This window comes from Triticum urartu, chromosome 2 (genome assembly GCF_003073215.2).
Source record: "Triticum urartu cultivar G1812 chromosome 2, Tu2.1, whole genome shotgun sequence".
Classification (NCBI taxonomy): Eukaryota; Viridiplantae; Streptophyta; class Magnoliopsida; order Poales; family Poaceae; genus Triticum; species Triticum urartu.
Genome location: NC_053023.1, coordinates 560,378,313 through 560,405,073, shown reverse-complemented (window position 1 = coordinate 560,405,073; position 26,761 = coordinate 560,378,313). Strand labels below are relative to the sequence as shown.

General features: G+C 44.8%; 1 protein-coding gene across 1 annotated transcript; it reads left to right on the top strand.

Annotated features, from left to right (window-relative positions):
* The first annotated feature begins 408 nt into the window (after positions 1-408).
* On the top strand, positions 409-2,466 carry LOC125538744 (BTB/POZ and TAZ domain-containing protein 2-like). Its single transcript, XM_048702021.1, has 3 exons — positions 409-720; positions 819-1,564; positions 2,018-2,466. The coding sequence occupies exons 1-3, from the start codon at positions 619-621 to the stop codon at positions 2,187-2,189; spliced, it is 1,020 nt and encodes a 339-aa protein (XP_048557978.1). The 5' UTR covers positions 409-618; the 3' UTR covers positions 2,190-2,466.
* The last annotated feature ends 24,295 nt before the right edge of the window (positions 2,467-26,761 follow it).

The following is a 26,761-nucleotide window of genomic DNA, read 5'->3' as shown; positions in this document are numbered from 1 at the left end:
ATATCTAACATTAAAACGTGTCTTAATAAGACAAATAATATGGATCAAAGGGAGTACAAAATTTAAACATTTCCAAATAAATATGGCCTTTGGATATGCATCCAATAAAACAGGCAGGGGCTCAAACGTGTGTCCGAGTCAGCAAATCTTCGGCCAAAAGCAACAAAAGAACGGAACACAAATATTTCCTGCTCTACCCCACCGAGCTCGTGGCACACGCATCGTCCACGCGTCCCGATCAGCACCGGCGTAGGCCCAGCCTGGCGAGGCACCGGCCGCGAACGCTGCTGGTGGGCCGCCCTGGATCTAGCCGATGACTCGGATCCTCCTCTTCTCTTCCAGCCGTCTCACCGGTCAAATCCGCCCTCTCATCAACGGCGATATCCGCCGCGTATACCTGGTCCTGTGTGTGCACTGTGCGGCGCGGCATATATTATCATCGTCAGCTCCCTTTCTCCACGGCACTATATAGCTGTCGCCGAGCTCCCGGCTTCTCCCCATTCCTCGTCCACATCGCTTTGGTCTAGTTACCTTCGTCTATTGGCTACCGAAACCAAAGAGTTCACCAGAAGAGCACAAAGGATTTCCAAGAGGATCGTGCAGTGCAACAAGGGATCAATGACGTTGTGCGCTGATTTCGATGCGCTCCGGGCGTCGGCGGCGGACGTGCGGATCGTCACGTCGGACGGACAGAGCATCGCGGCTCATTCCTGCGTTCTTGTAAGCCAGCCTGCCGATCATGTTTCTTCTTTGTCTGGATCTTCTTGCCTTGTGCTATGCCGCTGACCTTTTGGTCTGGAACTTGGCGGCAACCTCAGGCCTCGGCGTCGCCGGTGCTGGAGCGCATGATCGACAGGGCGCGGCGCGGGTGGGGCGCCCACTGCACCATCCGCGTCCTCGGCGTCTCCTTCGACGCCGTCCGCGCCTTCCTCCATTTCCTCTACTCCGCCAAGGTGGCGCCGGAGGAGGAGGAGCTGGTGGGCGCGCACGGGACGCAGCTGCTGGCGCTGGCACACGCGTACCGGGTGGGGTGGCTGAAGCGGGCGGCGGAGGCCGCGGTGTCGGCGCGGCTCACGCCAGAGCGCGCCGTCGACATACTCAAGCTCGCCAGGCTCTGCGACGCGCGGCGGCTGTACCTGCGCTGCGCGCGGCTCGCCGCCAAGGACTTCTCCGCCGTCGAGCGGTCGGACGGATGGCGCTTCGCCCGCCGCCACGACATCGCGCTCCAGCTCGAGCTCCTCCAGCTCCTCGAGGACGCCGACCAGCGCAAGGAGCGGTGGGCGCGCGAGAGGGCCGCGCAGGAGGCGTGCCGGCAGCTGGGCGAGGCCATGGCCTCCCTCGAACACATCTTCCCCGGCGACGGCGCCGTCTGCGCGGACGCGCCGTGCGCCGAGGCAGGGTGCACTTGCCGGGGCCTGCAGCTGCTGATGCGGCACTTCGCGACGTGCCAGAAAAAGGTGGCGCCGGGCGGCTGCGCGCGGTGCAAGCGCATGCTGCAGCTCTTCCGCCTCCACGCCTCCGTCTGCGACCGGCCGGACCAGGCCTGCCGTGTGCCGCTCTGCAGGTGAGAAAACGCAACCAAGAAACATGCATGCATTTTCCCGCCGTAAATTTACGTCCGTCCCGTCCGATCGATGGACATATCTAGCGATAGCTCGTCAGGCGTATGCCCGAGGATATGTCGCCGGATCAGCAGCACAAGGTGCAGTCTGCCGAGATTTTCTTTGCCCCGAAAAGGGGATCACATCGACCGACCTCTGCGTCGGTCGATGCAGCAGGCCGGCGAGACGCCTTCCGCCGGACGAATTCATTTGTTCCATCGTACTGAGAAAACGGACGTAGCTTTCTTACCTTTTCATGAAAATGACTTGGACGACAGGGCCAGCGCTACCAAAAATCTCCACCCAAATGACTCTGACGCATGCCAAGTTGCCAACTATAGATTTTATTTACTTGTGATGGTGATATCAGATTACCGCAACGTAACGTTTCATCGTGATTGGCTAATTTTGTGCAGCCATTTCAAGGCGAAGGCGCAGACGGAGAAAGCGGACAAGACATGGCGGCTTCTGGTGAGGAAGGTGACGAGGGCGAAGGTGATGTCCTCCTTGGCCACTAGGAAGGTAGTGCCGGAGGTTGTGGCCGAGTCATGGACGAGATACAACGGCAGAGTGGGCAAGTTGAGATGAGAAGATAATCAAGCCTGCTCGTCTCCAGCATAGTATACTGCATAGTTTAATTTGGTGTAATCGTCAAGACCCGAGTACTTCAAAACATCAGGTCACGGTCTTGTGGGTCTAAAGTTTTTTTTGTGTGTATAGGTCTAAAGTTAGCAAGGTAGTGAATCAAGCTGTATATTATAGGGTCAGGCTAGAGGTACGTCCGGGTGATGTTTATACTGGATTTTTCGATAATTCTCCACAGTACATGTATGATACTGCAATCAAAGCTAGATTAACAACATCATGTTATATTGGTAGCTTGAGAGCTGATATGCGTATGGATGGGCTCTATTAGGTGTCGGTAAAACTTTTGGGTGATAGAGGATCCTTGACGGTATGAGGTCCAGTGTGCAAAACGATTGGATTTTTCATAACCTCTTGATTTTCATACCTTCATGTCTTATCTATTTATAGTATTCTTTTGTAATGGTTGCGCCAAGAATTGAATCTAAACATTGAAGACTCGTATCGAAACCATGCATGTGTTCACTTCCTTGACCACCTGATATTGCAGCAACATATCATGACTCCACATGCTTATCTGTCACAGTATCATATCATGACTCAAGATGCTCCCACACATGCTCATCTTACTTTAATATATGTTGTATGTTCATCAAAACATGCTAAAACATTCCGCCTCACAATCGGTCAAGCCATTATCCACTTTAATAGTATGTGATTTCCAATACTTAGTTTTGTTCCCTGAAAAAGCACCTAGTTTTGTTCTAGACGTTTTGGTTTAATTTAATATATATATTTTTCATCTATTTTTATATGAATCTATACCACAATTTAGCCCGTTTATGAATTTCAAATGGACTATATATGAAAAGGTGAATTGATAATAGTTTTTTTTGTTCTTATTTTGATTGTGTTCGTACAATATTATTGTTTGCTAATTATTTGCCAATGCTATCGCTTGTTCCTCCCTCTTATTCACCCTACATTAGTTTCCTATACATGACTCATAATAATATTAAGTTACAGCCAAAGTATGTTGAGGTATGGTATAGGAATGTCTCCACTAAGGGCAATTTTGAGCAAGAACTTTATACGGCGACATCTAAGTACCTCTAAAGACTGGTTAAATGATACAGAACTACTGAGCAGCCGACACACACTAGCCGAACCTTGGACGATGATGTGATCCAGCAGACGACCTTCACTTTGTGCCACGCATGCACCGCCAGATCAGTACCATCGTGCAAACATCGACTGCACACCGTCGTGTGTATAGCAGCGCTCTAAATGATATCTGCTTCAGGTCTTGCAAAACCGTACAAACCTCTAAAGACGTGTTTGATTGCGTGCTTGGGGTTGTATGGCCTAACAAAGTGAAATCTTCAATTGTATGGTGTTTGGCTGCATGCATGAGGACTCAACTAGTCCAGCAATAGGAAAAGAAAGGTCAGCAACTAAAGAAAAAGCTGAAAAGGTTGCATTTGGAAAAACTATAGAATCAACCATTTCTATAGGGCCAGGCCCGCAAGCAACACGAAATGTTGAAGATTCCCTTCTTTTTGTGGGCTAGCCCACATCACCAGCTCCCAGATAATACAAAACACGCCCCAAACCAAACAATAAACTCACATAACCCATCAACCCACGGGAAAACCCTATTCGCCGTTTATTGCCTCAAAGTGTTGACGAAACGCACAGGCAGAACGCCCGCCGCGCTAGAAATGGGCAAGCCCAATTTACCACTGCTAACCAGCCGGTTTTGGGAAATTTCTAGAAGGTTCGCTGACCGTTTTTTTCCTTTACCGGTTTTCCTGTTTTCTTTTTGGTTTTTCTATTTTTATTTTTTTATTTTTGTTTCTTTTTTCCTTTCCTTTTCCCTTTTTCCTTTTCTTTTTATTTTCTTAAAAAGGTTCATATTCCGAAAATTGTTCAGACTTTTAAATAAATGTTCATGGTTTGAAAAAACATTCAAAATTGAAAAAATGTTCATGATTTCAGAAATTGTTCAGAAATGCAAAAAAAGTTTGCATTTTTTAAAAATTGTTCAGGAATTTTAAATATGCTCTTGTTTTTCAGCTCGGAATGTTTTTATTCAAAATTTTCACAACTTTTCGAAAAATGTTGGGATTTCAAAATATGTTTATGTTTTAAAAAATTGTTCCTAAATTCCAAATAATGTTCACATTTCATTTTTTTAGATGTTTCAAAAAATGTTCTAGTTTCAAAAATTATTGATACATTCGAAAAATGTTCGTGTTGTCAACTTTTCTTCTGCAATTTCAAATAATGTTACCGCTTCGACAAAATTGGTCATGATTTTCAAAAAGTGATTCTGTTTTTGAAAATGTTCGAGTTTTTTTCAAAACGTGTTCACAAATTTGACAGTGTTTACATTTTCAAAAATGTTCAGGAATTTCAAATAACGTTCTTGTTTTTGAAATTTGTTTAAAATTTCAAAAAAATGTTCAGATCTTTCAAAATATGTTAATTTGTTCACAATTTAAAAAATGTTCATGTTTCAGAAAATTTTCACGAATTTTTGAAAAATATCCTCATTTTCAAAATGTATTGACAATTTCAAAAGGCGTTCAGAAATTTTTAAAAATGTTCTCCTTTGCAAAATATATTCGCAAATTAAAAAGTGTTCATATTTTCATAATTTGTTCTTCATTCAAAAAATCTTCAGCAATTTCATAAAAGGTTCCTGTTTTGATAACAATGTTCGCATTTTTCAAATTTGTTGCTGTTACAAAAAGTCTTCACATTTTTCTCAAAAAGTTGTTCGTAGTTAAAAAAAAAGTAAATCTTGTTTTCAATGTTGCTCCTTTATTTGATTTTTCAGATTTCCCAAAAATGTTTGTGTCTTTGAAAATTAGTCATTTCTTCTTAAAAATATCCGTTTTTTGAAAAGAAAACAATTTATTTTTGTGAGAAGAAAATCTCATTTGATTTGTTTTTAAAGTCGCTGAGCTAGTGACGTCGTTCTCTCACGGGAGGTCATGTGTTCGGTCCCACTAAAACACGTTTTCGAGAAATTTTTGCGAGCTATTCTTTTATGTTTTGCCGCTGTGGTTCTTTTCTCTAAAAGTCGCGCTGTAAATCATCAACAAAAGTCATCCGGATGGACTGGCTAGCAACGCGTGCGTGTCTGCTGCTGATCAGCGGTTTGATTCCCGCCAGGTGCTGCTGGTTTTTGTTGATTCTTGCGTCACGCAAATGGGTTGGTCCAGGTGAGCGAGGAGGTCCCCTACAACCAGACATCATGAGACCGGCATTGCAAAGTACGGGCTATATGGAGCCCGTTTTTCAATAAATAAATATATATATTTAAGAGTTTCAAGAAATGTCAATTTTTTTATATAAGTACATATGCATGTTCTTCAAGTATGTAAAAAATTTCAGCAACTAATTTGATTATTTGCATGCTGCACAAAAAGGAAAAATATCAGTCCAAAAGAGAAGGCCTATTTTAATCCATTTGCTTGTCTTTTTATGTACATCACATATTAACATATATGTTTATGAAACTTTATACATTTATACTATAAACATATGTCTATGTGTATATTTTTCAGATTTTTTAAGATGTGAAAAAAATATTTTCATTGAAAGAAAAATAAAGAGCTCTATGGAGATCAGTTGCTGCTTGCACTTCTCACACACATCATATCCTTTTTAGAAACCGCATCACATCAGTGTGGCATGCCCCCAACCTGCTTGTCCTGGGTGCAACTAACTAGGGGTTAGGGCAACTCAAACCGGCGAATGCAATGAACGTGGTTTTTATCTTTTTTTAGTCCGTTTGTGTGGGTCAAAGGGACGGCGTCCGTGCATGTTTGTGTTTGTGTCCATAGTGTGCCCAACCGGCCGATCCATTTGGTCCGCCCGGTCTGCCGGTGATCAAATGTGCACAATTTTTGCATGCATATATCTAAAAAGCAACATTGCACGTAGTTTTATTACAACCAAATAAATCAGATAGTATCACAATAAAAAATAGTTTACAACCAAACAAAAATCTCATAGTTTATAAACCAAATGAAGTTTAAGTTGTCACAAATACATAGAAAGTAAAAAAACCGATGCATCTATTTGTTGCCGAGTTGAGTCCACATATACTCAACCAAATCATTTATGAAGTTGAATGTGAATTGGCTAATCACATTTCATATGAAATTGAGTGAACTGTGTAAATATTGCCGGTCCATGATCAGGCATAATATTTTCACCCTGAAATTAAAACCCTTGATCATAGATTTGGTCATCACGCTCATCCTCTACGATCATGTTGTGCATGATCACACAAGCGGTCATCACCTCTCACAACTTTTTGGTGCTCCAAGTTCTAACAGGATACCGAGCGATGACACATCGAGATTGAAGTACATCAAAAGCATGCTCCACATCCTTCGTAGCACTCTTTTGTGCTTGAGCAAACATAGCCCTCTTCTCTCCTATTGGACTGGAGATTGTCTTCACAAGAGTTGACCATTGAGGATATATACCATCAGCAAGGTAGTATCCCTTGTTGTATTGGTGGCCATTGATCTCAAAGTTGACCTCTGGGTAGTTGCCTCTTTTGCAAGCCTTCCGAACACCGGAGAGCGTCGAAGCATGTTGGTGTCACTGTGAGAACCTGTCATGCCCAAAAAAGAGTGCCAAAATTCAGAGATCTTGTGAAGCCACAACTTCAAGTATGACAGTTCAACCTTTGACATGTCCCTTATGCAACCCCTGCCAAGCAGATGGACATTTCTTCCACCTCTAGTGCATACAATCTATACTACCAAGCATCCACGGAAAGCCTCTATCTACATTTATCACCAACAAACCGGGCACTATTCGCATCATTTGGCTCTCTCGGGTACTCTAGGCCAAACAATGCTATGACAGCCTTGCAGAACTTGTACAACAATGCAAGGCATGTGGACTTACTGTGACGCCCGGGTAATTAAGCTACAGTAACTTCTGCTAATGATGCCATGTCACCATGATTCAACGACAACAACAAAGCCTTTAGTCCCAAACAAGTTGGGGTAGGCTAGAGGTGAAACCCATAAGATCTCGCAACCAACTCATGGCTCTGGCACATGGATAGAAAGCTTCCATGCACCCCTGTCCATAGCTAGCTCTTTGGTGATACTCCAATCCTTCAGGTCTCTCTTAACGGACTCCTCCCATGTCAAATTCGGTCTACCCCGCCCTCTCTTGACATTCTCCGCACGCTTTAGCCGTCCACTATGCACCGAAGCTTCTGGAGGCCCGCGTTGAATATGCCCAAACCATCTCAGACGATGTTGGACAAGCTTCTCTTCAATTGGTGCTACCCCAACTCTATCTCGTATATCATCATTCCGGACTCGATCCTTCCTTGTGTGGCCACACATCCATCTCAACATACGCATCTCCGCCACACCTAACTGTTGAACATGTTGCCTTTTAGTCGGCCAACACTCAGCGCCATACAATATTGCGGGTCGAACCGCCGTCCTGTAGAACTTGCCTTTTAGCTTTTGTGGCACTCTCTTGTCACAGAGAATGCCAGAAGCTTGGCGCCACTTCATCCATCTGGCTTTGATTCGATGGTTCACATCTTCATCAATACCCCCATCCTCCTGCAGCATTGACCCCAAATACCGAAAGGTGTCCTTCTGAGGTACCACCTGGCCATCAAGGCTAACCTCCTCCTCACACCTAGTAGTACTGAAACCGCACATCATGTACTCGGTTTTAGTTCTACTAAGCCTAAACCCTTTCGATTCCAAGGTTTGTCTCCATAACTCTAACTTCCTATTTACCCCCGTCCGACTATCGTCAACTAACACCACATCATCCGCAAAGAGCATACACCATGGGATATCTCCTTGTATATCCCTTGTGACCTCATCCATTACCAATGCAAAAAGATAAGGGCTCAAAGCTGACCCCTGATGCAGTCCTATCTTAATCGGGAAGTCATCAGTGTCGACATCACTTGTTCGAACACTTGTCACAACATTATTGTACATGTCCTTGATGAGGGTAATGTACTTTGCTGGGACTTTGTGTTTCTCCAAGGCCCACCACATGACATTCCGCGGTATCTTATCATAGGCCTTCTCCAAGTCAATGAACACCATATGCAAGTCCTTCTTTTGCTCCCTATATCTCTCCATAAGTTGTCGTACCAAGAAAATGGCTTCCATGGTCGACCTCCCAGGCATGAAACCAAAGTGATTTTTGGTCACGCTTGTCATTCTTCTTAAGCGGTGCTCAATGACTCTCTCCCATAGCTTCATTGTATGGCTCATCAGCTTAATTCCACGGTAATTAGTACAACTCTGAACATACCCCTTGTTCTTGAAGATTGGTACTAATATACTCCGTCTCCATTTTTCTGGCATCTTGTTTGCCCGAAAATTGAGGTTGAAAAGCTTGGTTAGCCATACTATCGCTATGTCCCCGAGACCTTTCCACACCTCAATGGGGATACAATCAGGGCCCATCGCCTTGCCTCCTTTCATCCTTTTTAAAGCCTCCTTGACCTCAGACTCCTGGATTCGCCACACAAAACGCATGCTGGTCTCATCAAAGGAGTCGTCCAGTTCAATGATAGAACTCTCATTCTCCCCATTGAACAGCTTGTCGAAGTACTCCCGCCATCTATGCTTAATCTCCTCGTCCTTCACCAAGAGTTGGCCTGCTCCGTCCTTGATGCATTTGACTTGGCCAATATCCCTCGTCTTCCTCTCTCGGATCTTGGCCATCTTATAGATGTCCCTTTCACCTTCCTTCGTGCCTAACCGTTGGTAGAGCTCCTCATATGCCCGACCCCTTGCTTCACCAACAGCTCGCTTTGCGGCCTTCTTCGCCATCTTGTACTTCTCTATGTTGTCTGCACTCCTATCCAGGTATAGGCGTTTGAAGCAATCTTTCTTCTCTTTAATCGCCTTCTGAACATCATCATTCCATCACCAGGTATCCTTATCTTCGCTTCTCCTTCCCCTGGACACTCCAAGCTCCTCCATGTCACCATGATTACTGTTGCTAATTCCATGGTGGTTCAATCCTGTTCAAATTCAAAATTCAAAATCAAGTCAAACGGCAAAAGTTTTCAAACTTTCAAACTAAAATGTTCAAAGTGTTGCAAATATTCCATAACTAAATATGGTGGTGAACAAACATTTTTCTAAAAGTGGATTAATGTCCTAAATTAAATAAAACAGTGGCTAAAAATAATTATTAAATTCTTTTAAATAATAAACAAATATAAACTATTTTATTTAGGTGCCAAGTTATTTGTGGCAGTGTCTTAATTAATAAAACTAATTTAGGGGCTAGTGTCATATTTTTATAAAACTGAAAATAAAATAAAACTAAATAGAAACAGAAACATTAAATGAGAAAGGCAAAAATAGTAAACCCCCCTTCCTCCACTAGGCCTCGACCCAGCCGGCCTAGTCGGCCACCCCACAGGCCAGCCCACCATGCCTTTTCCCCCACCTTTGTACAGAGGCAGGGAGGCTATGGTGCTGTGCACACGCATACGCCGTCCACATAGCCGATTGTCGTCATGGCGACCATTCGGAGCCCACCCGGAGGTTAAGTGCATCCCCGCGACCCCCTGACGAAACCCTACCCCTCACTTTCCCCTCCCTCACTCGCTCTTGTCCAAATGGTCGCGGCCCGTCCGCCGCTCGTCACGGTCGTCGTCGTCACCACGGCCACCGTGCTTCCCGGCGCATGAGAACACGTCCAGGAGAACCGTCACAATCGACTCCGTCCATCCCGAGCACCAAATCGAGCGGAGCTGCCCCGTACACTCGCCATCGAGCTCATCTTCACCGTGTACATCGCCAGCCTCCGTCGTCGATTGCCGCCGCTCCGGTCCGTCCCTGGCCACCTCGAGCTCGTCTTCGGCACCGCCGTGAGCCCCTCCTCCGAATCCCGGCTTGGCCCTGTCGATCGGTCGCCGTAGTGTCATCCCGCGAGCTCGCATCCGCCATGGCCGAAGCGCCACCATACCCGCACCGGGCTCGCTCCCGCGCGCGCTCGTCGCGCCTGTGGCTGTGCTCCCCCCACGTCTATGCCCGTGTCCGGCTGCACCCTACGCCGCCTGCACCGCACGCTTTGGCCATCCGCCGCCGCTCGCCTCCTCTGTTGCTGCTGCCGCACCGCCGCCGTCGCCTCCTGCCCCCGCCGCTCCCTCTTCCCGTGCCGCCGCCGCATCCCGGCCTGCTGCTTCGCACCCCGCCTGCGCCTAGATGCGCGCCCGCTTCGCCGCGAGCGCCCGTGCCGCCTCAAGCTCGCGCGCCCGCGCGTGGCCCAGCCACTGCTGTCGTGCACCCCGGCCACCCCCCTGCTCGCCCTGCGCCTCACCGCCGAGCTCGCCTCCACCGCCACTTCTGCACCCGCTCCGGCCACCGGAGGCACCCCCAGCCGGAACTAAAAACAAATATAAATAAATAAAAGTGAGACACTAACATGCGGGCCCCACTGGACCCGCTGACTGGTCAAAGTTTAACCAGTCAACTGTTGCGCCAGCAGTTGACTGGCCCCACCGGTCGGCCACTGGTGCACCTCTGGGTGCACTACACCGGGTGCACCTAGCCTTTTCTGCATAGTTTTTTTATTAATATAAACCCAGGAATTTTAGAATATTGTTTAAACTTCAAAAATTCATATAAATTCAACCGTAACTCTGATGAAAAAGTTTTCTACATAAAAGTTGATCAGAAAAATGAGACAAATCCGAATACGCGGTTCGTTCATCTGTCACATGTCCCTTGCATAGCAAACACACAACTTTCCCCCTCCGGTTCATCTATCCAAAAGCGCAAAACACCGGGGATACTTTCCCGGATGTTTCCCCCCTTTTCCGGTATCACCTATCCCTGCGTTAGATCATCCCTGGTACCGCGTATTGCCTTGTTATATTTTTTGATGCCTTGTTTGCTCCGTATTTACTGTTTCTCCCCCCTTCTTCTTCTCTAGTAGACCCCGAGACCGGAGTTGAGGCCACTGAGTACGACTACGTCATCGACGACCCTTCTTCATGTGCAACAAAGCTTCCAGGCAAGCCCCTCCTTGATCACCATATACCGCCTATTCTTCTCTTCTCTCTACTGTTTGCATTAGAGTAGTGTAGCATGTTACTGCTTTCGGTTAATCCTATTTTGTTGCATAGCATGTCATTGCTGCTACAGTTGTTGATACCTTACCTGCAATCCCAAATGCTTAGTATAGGATGCTAGTTTATCATCAGTGACCCTACATTCTTGTCCGTCTGCCATGCTATACTACCGGGCCGTGATCACGGGTATATATTATATATATTATACATGATACATGTGATGACTAAAAACAGATCGGCTCGTAAAGTACCCGCGAGTGACACTACAACACAGTTAAGAAACAAAGGCATTAAAAAAAGTGCCTTGGATTACCTCTCCTAAAAGCGTTCCGAACAAAACGCCTTCAAATGTCTCTTGTTAGGAGACACTTATGAGGAATGCCTCAAAAAGATGCTTAATTACTGGCGTTTTGAAAAAATGCAGTAATATGTATAACAGTTTGAGATGCGTTTTGCAGAACGCCACTTCAGATTTAGAGGCGTTTTCAGAAAATGCTGTAATATATCAAAGGTTAGGGGGCGTATTGTAAACTGCCCGCACACACTTGAAGGTGTTCTGGAGAAAAATGCCTCCAAATCTCGGTTAGATTTTCAATTTAGTCCCTATTGTATGGAATATATGTACCTGTACGGGCTTCTAGTCCTTTGACTGACGTGGCCGGATGAAGATACCATATTAAGGCTGTGCGTGCAATGCCATCAAGTAAGACGACTGGTTTGTTGGTTGGCTGACTTGACTGTTGACTCTGAAAGAACAGAGGTCGATGGTTTGAGTCATGGTATGCACGTTTTTCATTTTTGCGTGAGCTATTTCTCGTTCGGAACAAAGTTGCAAATTATTTAGTTCCATACCGCTTGACGAACTAAAATTTGACCGGTTTAAAAGGAGAGCCACTTTATGTGACGTAAGAGTTCTCATACATAGACTGAAAGATGTGTGCTCTAAGATACACGTGGACAAATAAAATGATACTCCTATTTGTGTGCGTGAGAAAGGCCCGGTGTTATAACATATTATGTTAGTATACTTCTCATTAACTACATGCCATATAAGTAAAATTTTATTGCAGTTTCACAGGCGTTTTTCAGAATGCCCTCATAAGTCATGAGCATCGGAGGCATTTTTTCACAGGCGTTTTTTAGAATGCCCTCATAAGTCATGAGCATCGGAGGCATTTCCAGAAAATGCCTACACAGGCTGAGCATCGGAGGCATTCTTCAAAAATGCCTCTGAAGGCATTTTTTGGCCTTTCAAAGGCATTTTTGGATGCCTTCAAATCTCTACCGTGTTGTAGTGTGATTCATGGATTGGGGGCTCAAAGAACCTTTCTCCCGACGACCCTCTGGGTGGATCTTTGTGGCGGGGCGACAGGGCAGGTTGAGACCACCTAGGAGAGAGGTGGGCCTGGCCCTGGTCGACGTCCGCGGTTAAATCAATTAACACGCTTAACGAGATCTTAATATTTGATCTGAGTCTAACCACTGGCCTATACGCACTAACCAACTACGCGAGAACAGTTATGGGCACTCGACGTCGTGGTATCAGCCGAAGCCTTCTTGACGTCAGCGAGTGAGCGGCGCGCGCCGGGTTGGACCGCGTAACGCAACTTTCTTTGTAATGGAGGTTGCTAGGTCTGCTCACCGGCTGCGTACGCAACATGCAGGTCAGCAATGGGCGATGGGCCCAGACCCCCTGCGCGCATAGGATTTAGACCGGCGTGCTGACCTCTTTGTTGTGCCTAGGTGGGGCTGCGATGTGTTGATCTTCCGAGGCCGGGCATGACCCAAGAAAGTGTGTCCGGCCAAAGGGGATCGAGCGTGTTGGGAAATGTGGTGCACCCTTGCAGGGAAGTTTATCTATTCGAATAGCCGTGTCCCTCGGTAAAAGGACGACCCGGAGTTGTACCTTGACCTTATGACAACTAGAACCATATACTTAATAAAACACACCCTTTCAAGTGCCAGATACAACTTGATGATCGCTCTCTAACAGGGCGACGAGGAGAGGATAGCCGGGTAGGATTATGCGATGCGATGATACTTGGTTAACTTACCATCTACTCTCTTCTACCGCTTCAAGATGGAGGCTGCCAGAAGCGTAGTCTCCGATAAGACTAGCTATCCGCCTCTTATTCTGGCATTCTGTAGTTCAGTCCATAGATACTACCCATTTCATTAATACCAATGCATATGCAGTGTAGATCCTTGCTTGCGAGTACTTTGGATGAGTACTCACGGTTGCTTTGCTACTTCTATTTCCCCTTTTCCCGGTTATTGGGATCATATGATGGAGTCCAGGAGCCATAGGATCCTGAGGATGTTTCAACGTGGAGTTCGGCTTCGAGGAGTAGTTAGGAGGTCCCAGGCAGGAAGCCTTGCCTTTTCGATCGTTGCTACTATTGTGCTAGCCTTCTTAAGGCAAACTTGTTTCACTTATGTCTGTACTCAGATATTGTTGCTTCCGCTGACTCGTTTGTATTCGAGCCCTCGAGGCCCCTCACTTGTAATATAAAGCTTGTATTATTTTAATTTGTGTCTAGAGTTGTGTTGTGATATCTTCCCGTGAGTCCTTGATCTTGATCGTGAACATTTGCGTGTATGATTAGTGTACGGTCAAATCAGGGGCGTCACAAGTTGGTATCAGAGCTGACTGCCTGTAGGAACCCCCCCTTCCAAACTCCTTGGCCGATGTCGAGTCTAGTCAATTGCAAAACTTTTACTAACATGGTTGTGTGGCTTACGGGCCCACATCGCCATTGGGTGGTATTAGGATCTTTTACTCCCCGTCTATACTCTTGGACTCTGATCTCTCTCCTATTCGGGTTAAATGATTTTCTAACTCTAACTCTAGGTTCTCGTAAATACTTTCTCCCAGAGATCCCCTCGGTCCGGACGATCGCTTGCTTCACCAGAAGATTCCAAAGATACTATACGATGTTCTCTCGAGACTTTGTGCCATCGCTTTTGCAATTTCCTTTCATTGATAAACCCCCTATGGATAACCACGTACACTTTCCATTCATACAATCATTCCCCGTTGATCTTGTTATTACAAGATACCCCGAAATTCTCTCTATTGTTATGAGAATACTTTGTGCATACTGCCTTACAGTTCTTTGCCACAAGAATACCCCTGTGGGTAATTCCTTCCACTTATCGAGTATTCGCTCATTCCCAGTTGTTCATGTGTTTCACATGAGTCTTCGAAATACCATTCGATCTTTCGAAAATCCTGAGCCACCTATTGCTCTTGAAATTCTTGCTTACTTGCATTATTGTTAATCCCATAAGTCTCATAATCTTATTGGCATCCCTTGTCATTATCATTTTGAGTCTTTTGATTCAATATGTTGTGAATGCTCGCAATCCTTAGTCAGTCCCTAGAATTCATCCTTCTGGCTCAGACGTCATTTTGATATGAGCTGGTTCTTGACCAATCAATGCCTTGATCGGTTGTGCTTCTAAGTCTATTGAACTTATTCATTTTCGATCAGAACGTTTGTTTTTTATCCCTTGATTTGGAAATCATAATTCATTTGCATTTGAGATTTGAATCAGTCGGTTGTTTCTATAATCTGATGCATGTGCATTCTTTTTCCTTCTGATTGAGAACCGATACTCAAATCAGATTCCTTGTGGTCCGCGAGACCAATTGCTTGGTTATTATCCGACAGTGTCCTTCATATCCAATAACCTTGTCAGTTCTTCCCCTGATATCTAATGCCTTTGGTAAATTATATCCTCTGCTTTTGTCAACCATGATCTGCTTCTGAGCTTGAGTTATTTTACTCCTGAAGTTTGTGGTATATGTTTCTAAGATGCCCCGATGGGTTGAACCTATGCCTTCCTTAATCGGTTTGAACCCGAAAAGTTTTCACGGGTCATACTCCCCTGGTAATTCACCAGGTAGGTTTCACACTAAAATTATTTTATAAGAGTAGTGAATGAATGGTCATGCATTGTAGAAGTGGGAGTCGACCTTGAACTTTGTGTTCATGCCCATGGACACGATGTTGATCTTATCATGGAAGCTTCTCTTAAATTAATTTTCCCTTGGTATAAGTTCATCTTATATCTGGGATCTGGTCTTTTGCAATCATGGTTCCGGCCATATTGATCTTCCTTGATTCTTTCCTCGGGCAAGTTAAAGTACTTGTATTCTGCAAATCATTACCCCTGTCCAACCCTTGTTCTATCCTACTCTCGAGTTTACCCCCTGGTATCTTGAGGATATCATGCTATTGCCCTACCTCTTTTGAACTTTTGGTGAAGTAGTACCCTTTTCCTGTGATAGTCACTCCACGGGTTCTGGGTTGTCGTCAACCGAGAACACCGCGTAGTGAATCGAATCAACACTGTGATTCAGTACTCCTAGTACTTTATTGTTGGGAAGTTTAATACTCCATCATGTCATTCCTAGCCCAATTGGCTACATTATTACCGTGCTAATTATAACTGTGCTACCTGGTCCTTATTCTCGGAGCACAACTTTCGACGATGAGCTAAACTTACGTCGATCTTCCTTGTCTTATCATTTCACCTCTAACAACAAGCTTGATTTTGAGTTGGTGTCGTACCCGTGGATCCATTAATCTTTCACGGCATCGGTCCTTTTGCTTGATATAGTCGTTGTTCGATTGCTTCTTCGTGGAGCCTCTCGACAAAATTGCCATGATCATCATCAACATCTTGACTCCTACTAGGACTAGTAATAATGTACGTGCAATGCACGTTTATATTAGGTAGGATATTAGTTGCATGTTATATTAGGTAAGATATCTGGTGCACGTAGATATTTGGTAACATATCAATTACTTTTCCGCGGGAATGGTAGGATATTAATTACATGACAGATTTCAAGGGATAGCGTTGAGTCAAAACGTGTTTATAACCAATGGCAGTGGTGGGTAATTAGAGCATTAAACGTGTTTGGTGCTCAACATTGCAGCTAATTGAACCGCTAGATAACATGATTTGACGGTCGAGATGGTTTGGTTCTGCCCATTTGGGTCTTTTTATATTGGTATAGATATCAATCGAATTCATGATGAGAAATACCATCCTTGCCCTTGATGATTTGTGTTATCATCGACCATTTTATTGCCTTCCCTCCAACACAAACTTGTTCGTGTTATGTGTTATACCTTGAGTTCCTTGCTATCCAGCATTTGTTCTTCCTTACCTTGGAATATTACCACCTTTTATGTCAAGAATGTCGTGGGAATTTCACCACCTCTTGAGAATTCTTGATACAAGTGATACTTCTCACCATCACCATTCCTTCTTGGTCCCCGTGTTGTTTATAACTGGAATGTGTTGGAAATATGCCCTAGAGGCAATAATAAATAAGTTATTATTATATTTCCTTGTTCATGATAATCGTTTATTATCCATGCTATAATTGTATTGATAGGAAACTCAGATACATGTGTGGATACATAGACAACACCATGTCCCTAGTAAGCCTCTAGTTGACTAGCTCGTTGATCAATAGATGGTTACGGTTTCCTAACCATGGACATTGGATGTCGTTGATAACGGGATCACATCATTAGGAGAATGATGTGATGGACAAGACCCAATCCTAAGCATAGCACTAGATCGTGTAGTTCGTATGCTAAAGCTTTTCTAATGTCAAGTATCATTTCCTTAGACCATGAGATTGTGCAACTCCCGGATACCGTAGGAGTGCTTTGGGGTGTGCCAAACGTCACAACGTAACTGGGTGGCTATAAAGGTACACTACAGGTATCTCCGAAAGTGTCTGTTGGGTTGGCACGAATCGAGACTGGGATTTGTCACTCCGTGTAAACGGAGAGGTATCTCTGGGCCCACTCGGTAGGACATCATCATAATGTGCACAATGTGATCAAGGAGTTGATCACGGGATGATGTGTTACGGAACGAGTAAAAGAGACTTGCCGGTAACGAGATTGAACAAGGTATCGGATACCGACGATCGAATCTCGGGCAAGTACAATACCGCTAGACAAAGGGAATTGTATACGGGATTGATTAAATCCTCGACATCGTGGTTCATCCGATGAGATCATCGTGGAACATGTGGGAGCCAACATGGGTATCCAGATCCCGCTGTTGGTTATTGACCGGAGAACGTCTCGGTCATGTCTGCATGTCTCCCGAACCCGTAGGGTCTACACACTTAAGGTTCGATGATGCTAGGGTTATAAAGGAAGTTTGTATGTGGTAACCGAATGTTGTTCGGGTCCCGGATGAGATCCCGGACATCACGAGGAGTTCCGGAATGGTCCGGAGGTAAAGATTTATATATGGGAAGTCCTGTTTTGGTCACCGGAAAAGTTTTGGGGTTTATCGGTAACGTACCGGGACCACCGGGAGGGTCCCGGGGGTCCACCAAGTGGGGCCACCAGCCCCGGAGGGCTTCATGGGCCAAGTGTGGAAGGGGACCAGCCCCAGGTGGGCTGGTGCTCCCCCCCACAAGGGCCCAAGGGGCAAGGGAGAGGAGAAGGGGGCAAACCCTAGGGCAGATGGGCCCTAAGGCCCATCTTGGTGCGCCTCCCTCTCCCCCTCCCCCTTGGCTGCCCCCCTTAGATGGGATCTAGGCTGGCCGCCACCCCTAGGGGTGGAAACCCTAAAGGGGGCGCAGCCCCTCCCCTTCCCCTATATATAGTTGAGGTTTGGGCTGCTCATAACACGCGATTTGATCTCTCTCGTTGGTGCAGTCCTCCCTCTCTTTCTCCTCATATCCCGTAGTGCTTGGCGAAGCCCTGCAGAATTGCCACACTCCTCCACCACCACCACACCGTTGTGCTGCTGCTGGATGGAGTCTTCCTCAACCTCTCCCTCTCTCCTTGCTGGATCAAGGCGTGGGAGACATCGTCGGGCCTGTACGTGTGTTGAACGCGGAGGTGCCGTCCGTTCGGCACTAGGATCATCGGTGATTTGAATCACGACGAGTACGACTCCTTCAACCCCATTCTCTTGAACGCTTCCGCTTAGCGATCTACAAGGGTTTGTAGATGCACTCTCCTTCCCCTCGTTGCTGGTCTCTCCATAGATAGATCTTGGTGATACGTAGGAAAATTTTGAATTTCTGCTACGTTCCCCAACAGTGGCATCATGAGCTAGGTCTATTGCGTAGATTCTATGCACAAGAAGAACACAAAGTAGTTGTGGGCGTTGATTTTGTTCAATATGCTTACCATTACTAGTCCAATCTTGATTCGGCGGCATTGTGGGATGAAGCGGCCCGGACCAACCTTACACGTACGCTTACGTGAGACCGGTTCCACCGACTGACATGCACTAGTTGCATAAGGTGGCTGGCGGGTGTCTGTCTCTCCCACTTTAGTCGGATCGGATTCGATGAAAAGGGTCCTTATGAAGGGTAAATAGCAATTGACATATCACGTTGTGGTCTTTGCGTAGGTAAGAAACGTTCTTGCTAGAAACCCATAGCAGCCACGTAAAACATGCAAACAACAATTAGAGGACGTCTAACTTGTTTTTGCAGGGTATGCTATGTGATGTGATATGGCCATAAGAAGTGTGATGAATGATATATGTGATGTATGAGATTGATCATGTTCTTGTAATAGGAATCACGACTTGCATGTCGATGAGTATGACAACCGGCAGGAGCCATAGGAGTTGTCTTATTTATTTATGACCTGCGTGTCAACATAAACGTCATGTAATTACTTTACTTTATTGCTAAAGCGTTAGCCATAGTAGTAGAAGTAATAGATGACGAGACAACTTCAAGAAGACACGATGATGGAGATCATGATGATGGAGATCATGGTGTCATGCCGGTGACAACGATGATCATGGAGCCCCGAAGATGGAGATCAAAAGGAGCAAAATGATATTGGCCATATCATGTCACTATTTGATTGCATGTGATGTTTATCATGTTTTACATCTTATTTGCTTAGAACGACGGTAGTAAATAAGATGATCCCTCATTAAAATTTCAAGAAAGTGTTCCCCCTAACTGTGCACCGTTGCGACAGTTCGTTGTCGAAGCACCACGTGATGATCGGGTGTGATAGATTCTAACGTTCACATACAACGGGTGTAAACAGATTTACACCGCGAAACACTTAGGTTGACTTGACGAGCCTAGCATGTACAGACATGGCCTCGGAACACAAGAGACCGAAAGGTCGAGCATGAGTCGTATAGTAGATACGATCAACATGAAGATGTTCACCGATGTGACTAGTCCGTCTCACGTGATGATCGGACACGGCCTAGTTGACTCGGATCATGTAATCACTTAGATGACTAGAGGGATGTCTATCTGAGTGGGAGTTCATAAGATGAACTTAATTATCCTGAACATAGTCAAAAGGATTTTGCAAATTATGTCGTGCTCGCGCTTTAGTTCTACTGTTTAGATATGTTCCTAGAGAAAATTAGTTGAAAGTTGATAGTAGCAATTATGCGGACTAGGTCCGTAAACTGAGGATTGTCCTCATTGCTTCTTAGAAGGCTTATGTCCTTAATGCACCGCTCAGTGTGCTGAACCTCGAACGTTGTCTGTGGATGTTGCGAACATCTGACATACACGTTTTGATAACTACATGATAGTTCAGTTAAACGGTTTAGAGTTGAGGCACCGAAGACGTTTTGAAACGTCGCGAAACATATGAGATGTTTCGAGGGCTGAAATTGGGATTTCAGGCTCGTGCCCACGTCAAGAGGTATAAGACCTCCGACGATTTTCTTAGCCTGCAAACTAAGGGAGAAAAGCTCAATTGTTGAGCTTGTGCTCAGATTGTCTGAGTACAACAATCGCTTGAATCGAGTGGGAGTTGATCTTCCAGATGAGATAGTGATGTTTCTCCGAAGTCATTACCACCAAGCTGCTAGAGCTTCGTGATGAACTATAATATATCAGGGACATATATGATGATCCTTGAGATATTCGCGATGTTTGACACCACGAAAGTAGAAATCAAGAAGGAGCATCAATTGTTGATGGTTGGTGAAACCACTAGTTTCAAGAAGGGCAAGGGCAAGAAGGGATACTTCATGAAACGGCAATTCAGCTGCTGCTCTAGTGAAGAGACCCAAGGTTGAACCCAAACCCGAGACTAAGTGCTTCTGTAATAAGGGGAACAGCCACTGGAGCAGAATTACCCTAGATACTTGGTAGATTAGAAGGCTGGCAAGGTCGATAGAAGTATATTGGATATACATTGTGTTGATGTGTACTTTACTAGTACTCCTAGTAGCACCAGGGCATTGGATACCGGTTCGGTTGCTAAGTGTTAGTAACCCGAAATAAAAGCTACGGAATAAACGGAGACTAGCTAAAGGTGAGATGACGATATGTGTTGGAAGTATTTCCAAGGTTGATCAAATATCGTACGCTCCCTCTACCATCGAGATTGGTGTTTGCGTTGAGCATAGACATGATTGGATTATGTCTATCGCAATACGGTTATTCATTTAAGGAGAATAATGGTTACTCTGTTTATTTGAATAATACCTTCAATGGCCTTACATCTAAAATGAATGGTTTATTGAATCTCGATCGTAGTGATACACATGTTCATGCCAAAAGATATAAGATAGTAATGATAGTACCACATACTTGTGGCACTGCCACTTGAGTCATATTGGTATAAAACGCATGAAGAAGCTCCATGTTGATGGATCTTTGGGATCACTCATTTTTGAAAAGTTTGAGACATGCGAACCATGTCTATTGGTGTATATGCATGAAGAAACTCCATGCAAATGGATCGTTTGGACTCACTTGGTTTTGAATCACTTGAGACATGCAAATCATACCACATGGGCAAGATGACTGAAAGCCTCGGTTTCAGTAAAATGGAACCAGAAAGCAACTTGCTGGAAGTAATACATTTTTGATGTGTGTAGTCCAATGAGTGCTGAGGCGTGTAGTGGATATCGTTATGTTCTTACTTCACAGATGATTTGGGTAGATGTTGAGTATATTTACTTGATGAATCACGAGTCTGAATTATTGAAAGGTTCAAGTAATTTCAGGGTGAAGTTGAAAGATCGTCGTGACAAGAGGATAAAAGATCTATGATATGATCATAGAGATGAATATCTGAATTACGAGTTTGGCACAGAATTAAGACATTGTGGAAATTGTTTCACAACTGATACAGCCTGGAACACCATAGTGTGATGGTGTGTCCGAACATCATAACTGCACCCTATTGGATATGATGCATACCATGATGTCTCTTATCGAATTACCACAATAATTTATGGGTTAGGCATTAGAGACAACCACATTCACTTTAAATAGGGCACCACATAATTCCGATGAGATGACACCGTATGAACTATGGTTTAGAGAAACCTAAGCTGCCATTTCTTAAAAAGTTTGGGGTTGCGACGCTTATGTGAAAAAGTTTCAGGCTGATAAGCTCGAACCCAAAGCGGATAAATGCATCTTCATAGGACACCCAAAACAGTTGGGTATACCTCCTGTCTCAGATCCGAAAGCAATAAGGGATTGTTTCTAGAATCGGGTCCTTTCTCGAGGAAAAGTTTCTCTCGAAAGAATTGAGTGGGAGGATGGTGGAGACTTGATGAGGTTATTAAACCGTCTCTTCAACTAGTGTGTGGCAGGGCACAGGAAGTTGTTCCTGTGGCACCTACACCAATTGAAGTGGAAGCTTATGATAGTGATCATGAAACTTCAGATCAAGTCACTACCAAACCTTGTGGGATGACAAGGATGCGTACTACTTCAGAGTGGTACGTAATCCTGTCTTGGAAGTCATGTTGCTAGACAACAATGAACCTACGAGCTATGGAGAAGCGGTGGTGGGCCTGGATTCCGATAAATGGCTTGAGGCCATATAATCCGAGAGATGATCCATATATGAAAACAAAGTGTAGACTTTGGAAGAGCTACTTGGTGGTCGTAAGGCTGTTGAGTACAGATGGATTTTAAAAGGAAGACGGACAATGATGGTAAATGTCACCATTAAGAAAGCTCGACTTGTCGTTAAGAAGTTTCCCGACAAGTTCAAGGAGTTGACTACGGTGAGACTTTCTCACTCGTTGCGATGCTAAGATTCTGTTGGAATTATATTAGCAGTCACTGCATTATTTATGAAATCTTGCAGATAGGATGTCAAAAAACATTGTTTCCTCGACGATTTTCTTGAGGAAAGGTTGTATGTGATACAACCGGATGGTTTTGTCAATCCTGAAAGATGCTAATAAGTATGCAAAGCCCCAGCAATCCTTCTGAGGACTGGAGTAAGCATCTCGGAGTTGGAATGTATGCTTTGATGAGATGATCAAAGATTTTGGGTGTATACAAAGTTTATGAGAAACTTGTATTTCCAAAGAAGTGAGTGGGAGCACTATAGAATTTCTGATGAGTATATGTTGTTGACATATTGTTGATCAGAAATGACGTAGAATTTCTGGAAAGCATATAGGGTTATTTGGAAAATGTTTTTCAATGGAAAGCCTGGATTAAGCTACTTGAACATTGAGCATCAAGATCTATAAGGATAGATCAAAACGCTTAATAGTACTTTCAAATGAGCACATTCCTTGACATGATCTTGAAGGTGTTCAAGATGGATCAGTCAAAGAAGGAGTTCTTGCCTGAGTTGTAAGGTATGAAGTTAAGACTTAAAGCTCGACCACGGCAGAATAGAGAGAAAGGACGAAGGTCATCCCCTATGCTTAAGACATAGGCTCTACAGTATGCTATGCTGTGTACCGCACCTGAAGTGTGCCTTGCCATGAGTCAGTCAAGGGGTACAAGAGTGATCCAAGAATGGATCACAGGACAGCGGTCAAAGTTATCCTTGGTAACTAGTGGACTAAGGAATTTTCTCGATTATGGAGGTGGTAAAAGAGTTCGTCGTAAAGGGTTACGTCGATGCAAGCTTAACACCTATCCGGATAGCTCTGAGTAGACATATCGGATACGTATAATGGAGCAACAATTTAGAATAGCTCCAAGTAGAACAGTTATTTGGAATAGCTCCAAATAGAACGTGGTAGCTACATCTAGGAGATGACATAGAGATTTGTAAAGCACACACGGATCTGAAAGGTTCAGACCCGTTGACTAAAACCTCTCTCACAAGCAACATGATCAAACACATAACTCATTGAGTGTTAATCACATAGTGATGTGAACTAGATTATTGACTCTAGTAAACTCTTTGGATGTTGGTCACATGGCGATGTGACCTGTGAGTGTTAATCACATGGCGATGTGAACTAGATTACTGACTCTAGTGCAAGTGGGAGACTGTTGGAAATATGCCCTAGAGGCAATAATAAATAAGTTATTATTATATTTCCTTGTTCATGATAATCGTTTATTATCCATGCTATAATTGTATTGATAGGAAACTCAGATACATGTGTGGATACATAGACAACACCATATCCCTAGTAAGCCTCTAGTTGACTAGCTCGTTGATCAATAGATGGTTACGGTTTCCTAACCATGGACATTGGATGTCGTTGATAACGGGATCACATCATTAGGAGAATGATGTGATGGACAAGACCCAATCCTAAGCATAGCACTAGATCGTGTAGTTCGTATGCTAAAGATTTTCTAATGTCAAGTATCATTTCCTTAGACCATGAGATTGTGCAACTCCCGGATACTGTAGGAATACTTTGGGTGTGCCAAACGTCACAACGTAACTGGGTGGCTATAAAGGTACACTACAGGTATCTCCGAAAGTGTCTGTTGGGTTGGCACAAATCGAGACTGGGATTTGTCACTCCGTGTGACGGAGAGGTATCTCTGGGCCCACTCGGTAGGACATCATCATAATGTGCACAATGTGATCAAGGAGTTGATCACGGGATGATGTGTTACGGAACGAGTAAAGAGACTTGCCGGTAACGAGATTGAACAAGGTATCGGGATACCGACGATCGAATCTCGGGCAAGTATCGTACCGCTAGACAAAGGGAATTGTATACGGGATTGATCGAATCCTCGACATCGTGGTTCATCCGATGAGATCATCGTGGAACATGTGGGAGCCAACATGGGTATCCAGATCCCGCTGTTGGTTATTGACCGGAGAACGTCTCGGTCATGTCTGCATGTCTCCCGAACCCGTAGGGTCTACACACTTAAGGTTCGATGACGCTAGGGTTATAAAGGAAGTTTGTATGTGGTTACCGAATGTTGTTCGGAGTCCCGGATGAGATCCCGGACGTCACGAGGAGTTTCGGAATGGTCCGGAGGTAAAGATTTATATATGGGAAGTCCTGTTTTGGTCACCGGAAAAGTTTTGGGGTTTATCGGTAACGTACCGGGACCACCGGGAGGGTCCCGGGGGTCCACCAAGTGGGGCCAGCAGCCCCGGAGGGCTTCATGGGCCAAGTGTGGAAGGGGACCAGCCCCAGGTGGGCTGGTGCGCCCCCCACAAGGGCCCAAGGCGCAAGGGAGAGGAGAAGGGGGCAAACCCTAGGGCAGATGGGCCCTAAGGCCCATCCTGGTGCGCCTCCCTCTCCCCCTCACCTTGGCCGCCCCCTTAGATGGGATCTAGGCTGGCCGCCACCCGTAGGGGTGGAAACCCTAAAGGGGGTGCAGCCCCTCCCCTTCCCCTATATATAGTTGAGGTTTGGGCTGCTCATAACACGCGATTTGATCTCTCTCGTTGGTGCAGCCCTCCCTCTCTTTCTCCTCATATCCCGTGGTGCTTGGCGAAGCCCTGCAGGATCGCCACACTCCACCACCACCACGCCGTTGTGCTGCTGCTGGATGGAGTCTTCCTCAACCTCTCCCTCTCTCCTTGAGGGATCAAGGCATGGGAGACATCGTCGGGCTGTACGTGTGTTGAACGCGGAGGTGCCGTCCGTTCGGCACTAGGATCTCCGGTGATTTGGATCACGACGAGTACGACTCCTTCAACCCCGTTCTCTTGAACGCTTCCTCTTAGCGATCTACAAGGGTATGTAGATGCACTCTCCTTCCCCTCATTGCTGGTTTCTCCATAGATAGATCTTGGTGACACGTAGGAAAATTTTGAATTTCTGCTACGTTCCCCAACAGAATGATGAGAAATGAACTATGATGTGTGAACTCAAAACTTCTAGCAAACCTATTTCTTGAAAGTTACGAATGATAGTTTCTTTCTTCATGTGTTGATTGTTGACTCATCATCCTAACATTGATCATGCTACTTAGTCCATATTTTGGATGCACTTTTCGATCAATGTTTAATCGCGTATGTTTCCCTTGGGCATACATCATTATATCATTTGATCTAACAAATGTTATCTCCTTGTTCACATGATTGAGGACATCCATCTTTTTGGAAATCTCGAGGAAATGTTCCTGAGTCCATCAGCCACCTCCTCATCCTCTCCTTGGTTTAATGATGAACTCTTGTTTCGGAACCCGCTTCCACAGTTCATTTCCCGAGAATCTTACATTGTCATACCGTCAATTTGTGTCTCACGTTTTCTTCTCAGACATCCTGAGACTGAGGTATCCTGACACCAATCAGATCTGAATCTCGGTTAGATATGATGGTTGGAACATATTCCCAAGAGTTATAACATTGGTATTTATATGACCCGATAAGGTGATGTCATGCCTAGCACCCCTGGCCGGATAACCTATTGTTATAGCTTCCTTTTTAGCAAGGTTAGCCATTCTTCCATGAGAAAATTATAAGACTTATTCTATGAGTTGTTCCTGATGGATCCTTTGTGTATCCAAAGTCGATCTTTACCTGATAACCATGTCAATGCTATCTCGAAGCATGTCTGTGGTACTCCGATTTTCAATAAGAACATTTGAATCACAATGCTAAATTTTCTTTATCAATTATCCAACCGATGTATGGGTAACATCATGAATTTCCTCGCCCCTTTCCCTAGGTGGTTATCTATTTTCAGTCATGTCATGATTATCCCGCTATGCTTGCTCTTGGGAAGGAGATACACCTAATACTCGTGTGTGCACATTTCCTTTTCATTGTTCTGTTTAAATCTGATAACCATATTTTCCTTTCCATTGCTTCGTTTAACCTTTCTTGTGATCTATATGATCTAAGAAGTAATAATTCATTGCTTATAAAAACACCTCGGTGTACAACTCTGTCAGTAAGACCCTGTTACTATTGTTGATGACCTTCCGATAGCCCTCGATGGATGAGAACTTTTCCTATTGGTCCGCCTCGTTCAATGAGCAAGAAAATGGTTCTCTTCGTCCCTCACCCTTGGTACCAACTATTGTTGCCAACATGACTGATAGGTTAGCCTCTGACATACCTTGCTATCCTGACCGTGCAAGAAGTCAGCGCCCTTTCTACTTTTAACCCACATGGTGGGCCCATAACCCACAGTTCCACAGGATCAAAACCTGACTCTCCTGTAGCTAAAGTTATTCCTCGCGCTTGATTTCATATGTAATTCACGGGCCACCTTCCTAGTGATCAATTCTGCTATCAGACACAATACTTATTCCCGTTGCTTTGAA

Bases quoted from the DNA above. Each gene is read 5' to 3' on its own strand.
- LOC125538744 (XM_048702021.1), top strand. From the start codon at position 619: ATGACGTTGTGCGCTGATTTCGATGCGCTCCGGGCGTCGGCGGCGGAC. The intron at 721-818 runs GTAAGCCAGCCT...CGGCAACCTCAG, and splicing joins CGGCTCATTCCTGCGTTCTT to GCCTCGGCGTCGCCGGTGCT. The intron at 1,565-2,017 runs GTGAGAAAACGC...AATTTTGTGCAG, and splicing joins TGCCGTGTGCCGCTCTGCAG to CCATTTCAAGGCGAAGGCGC.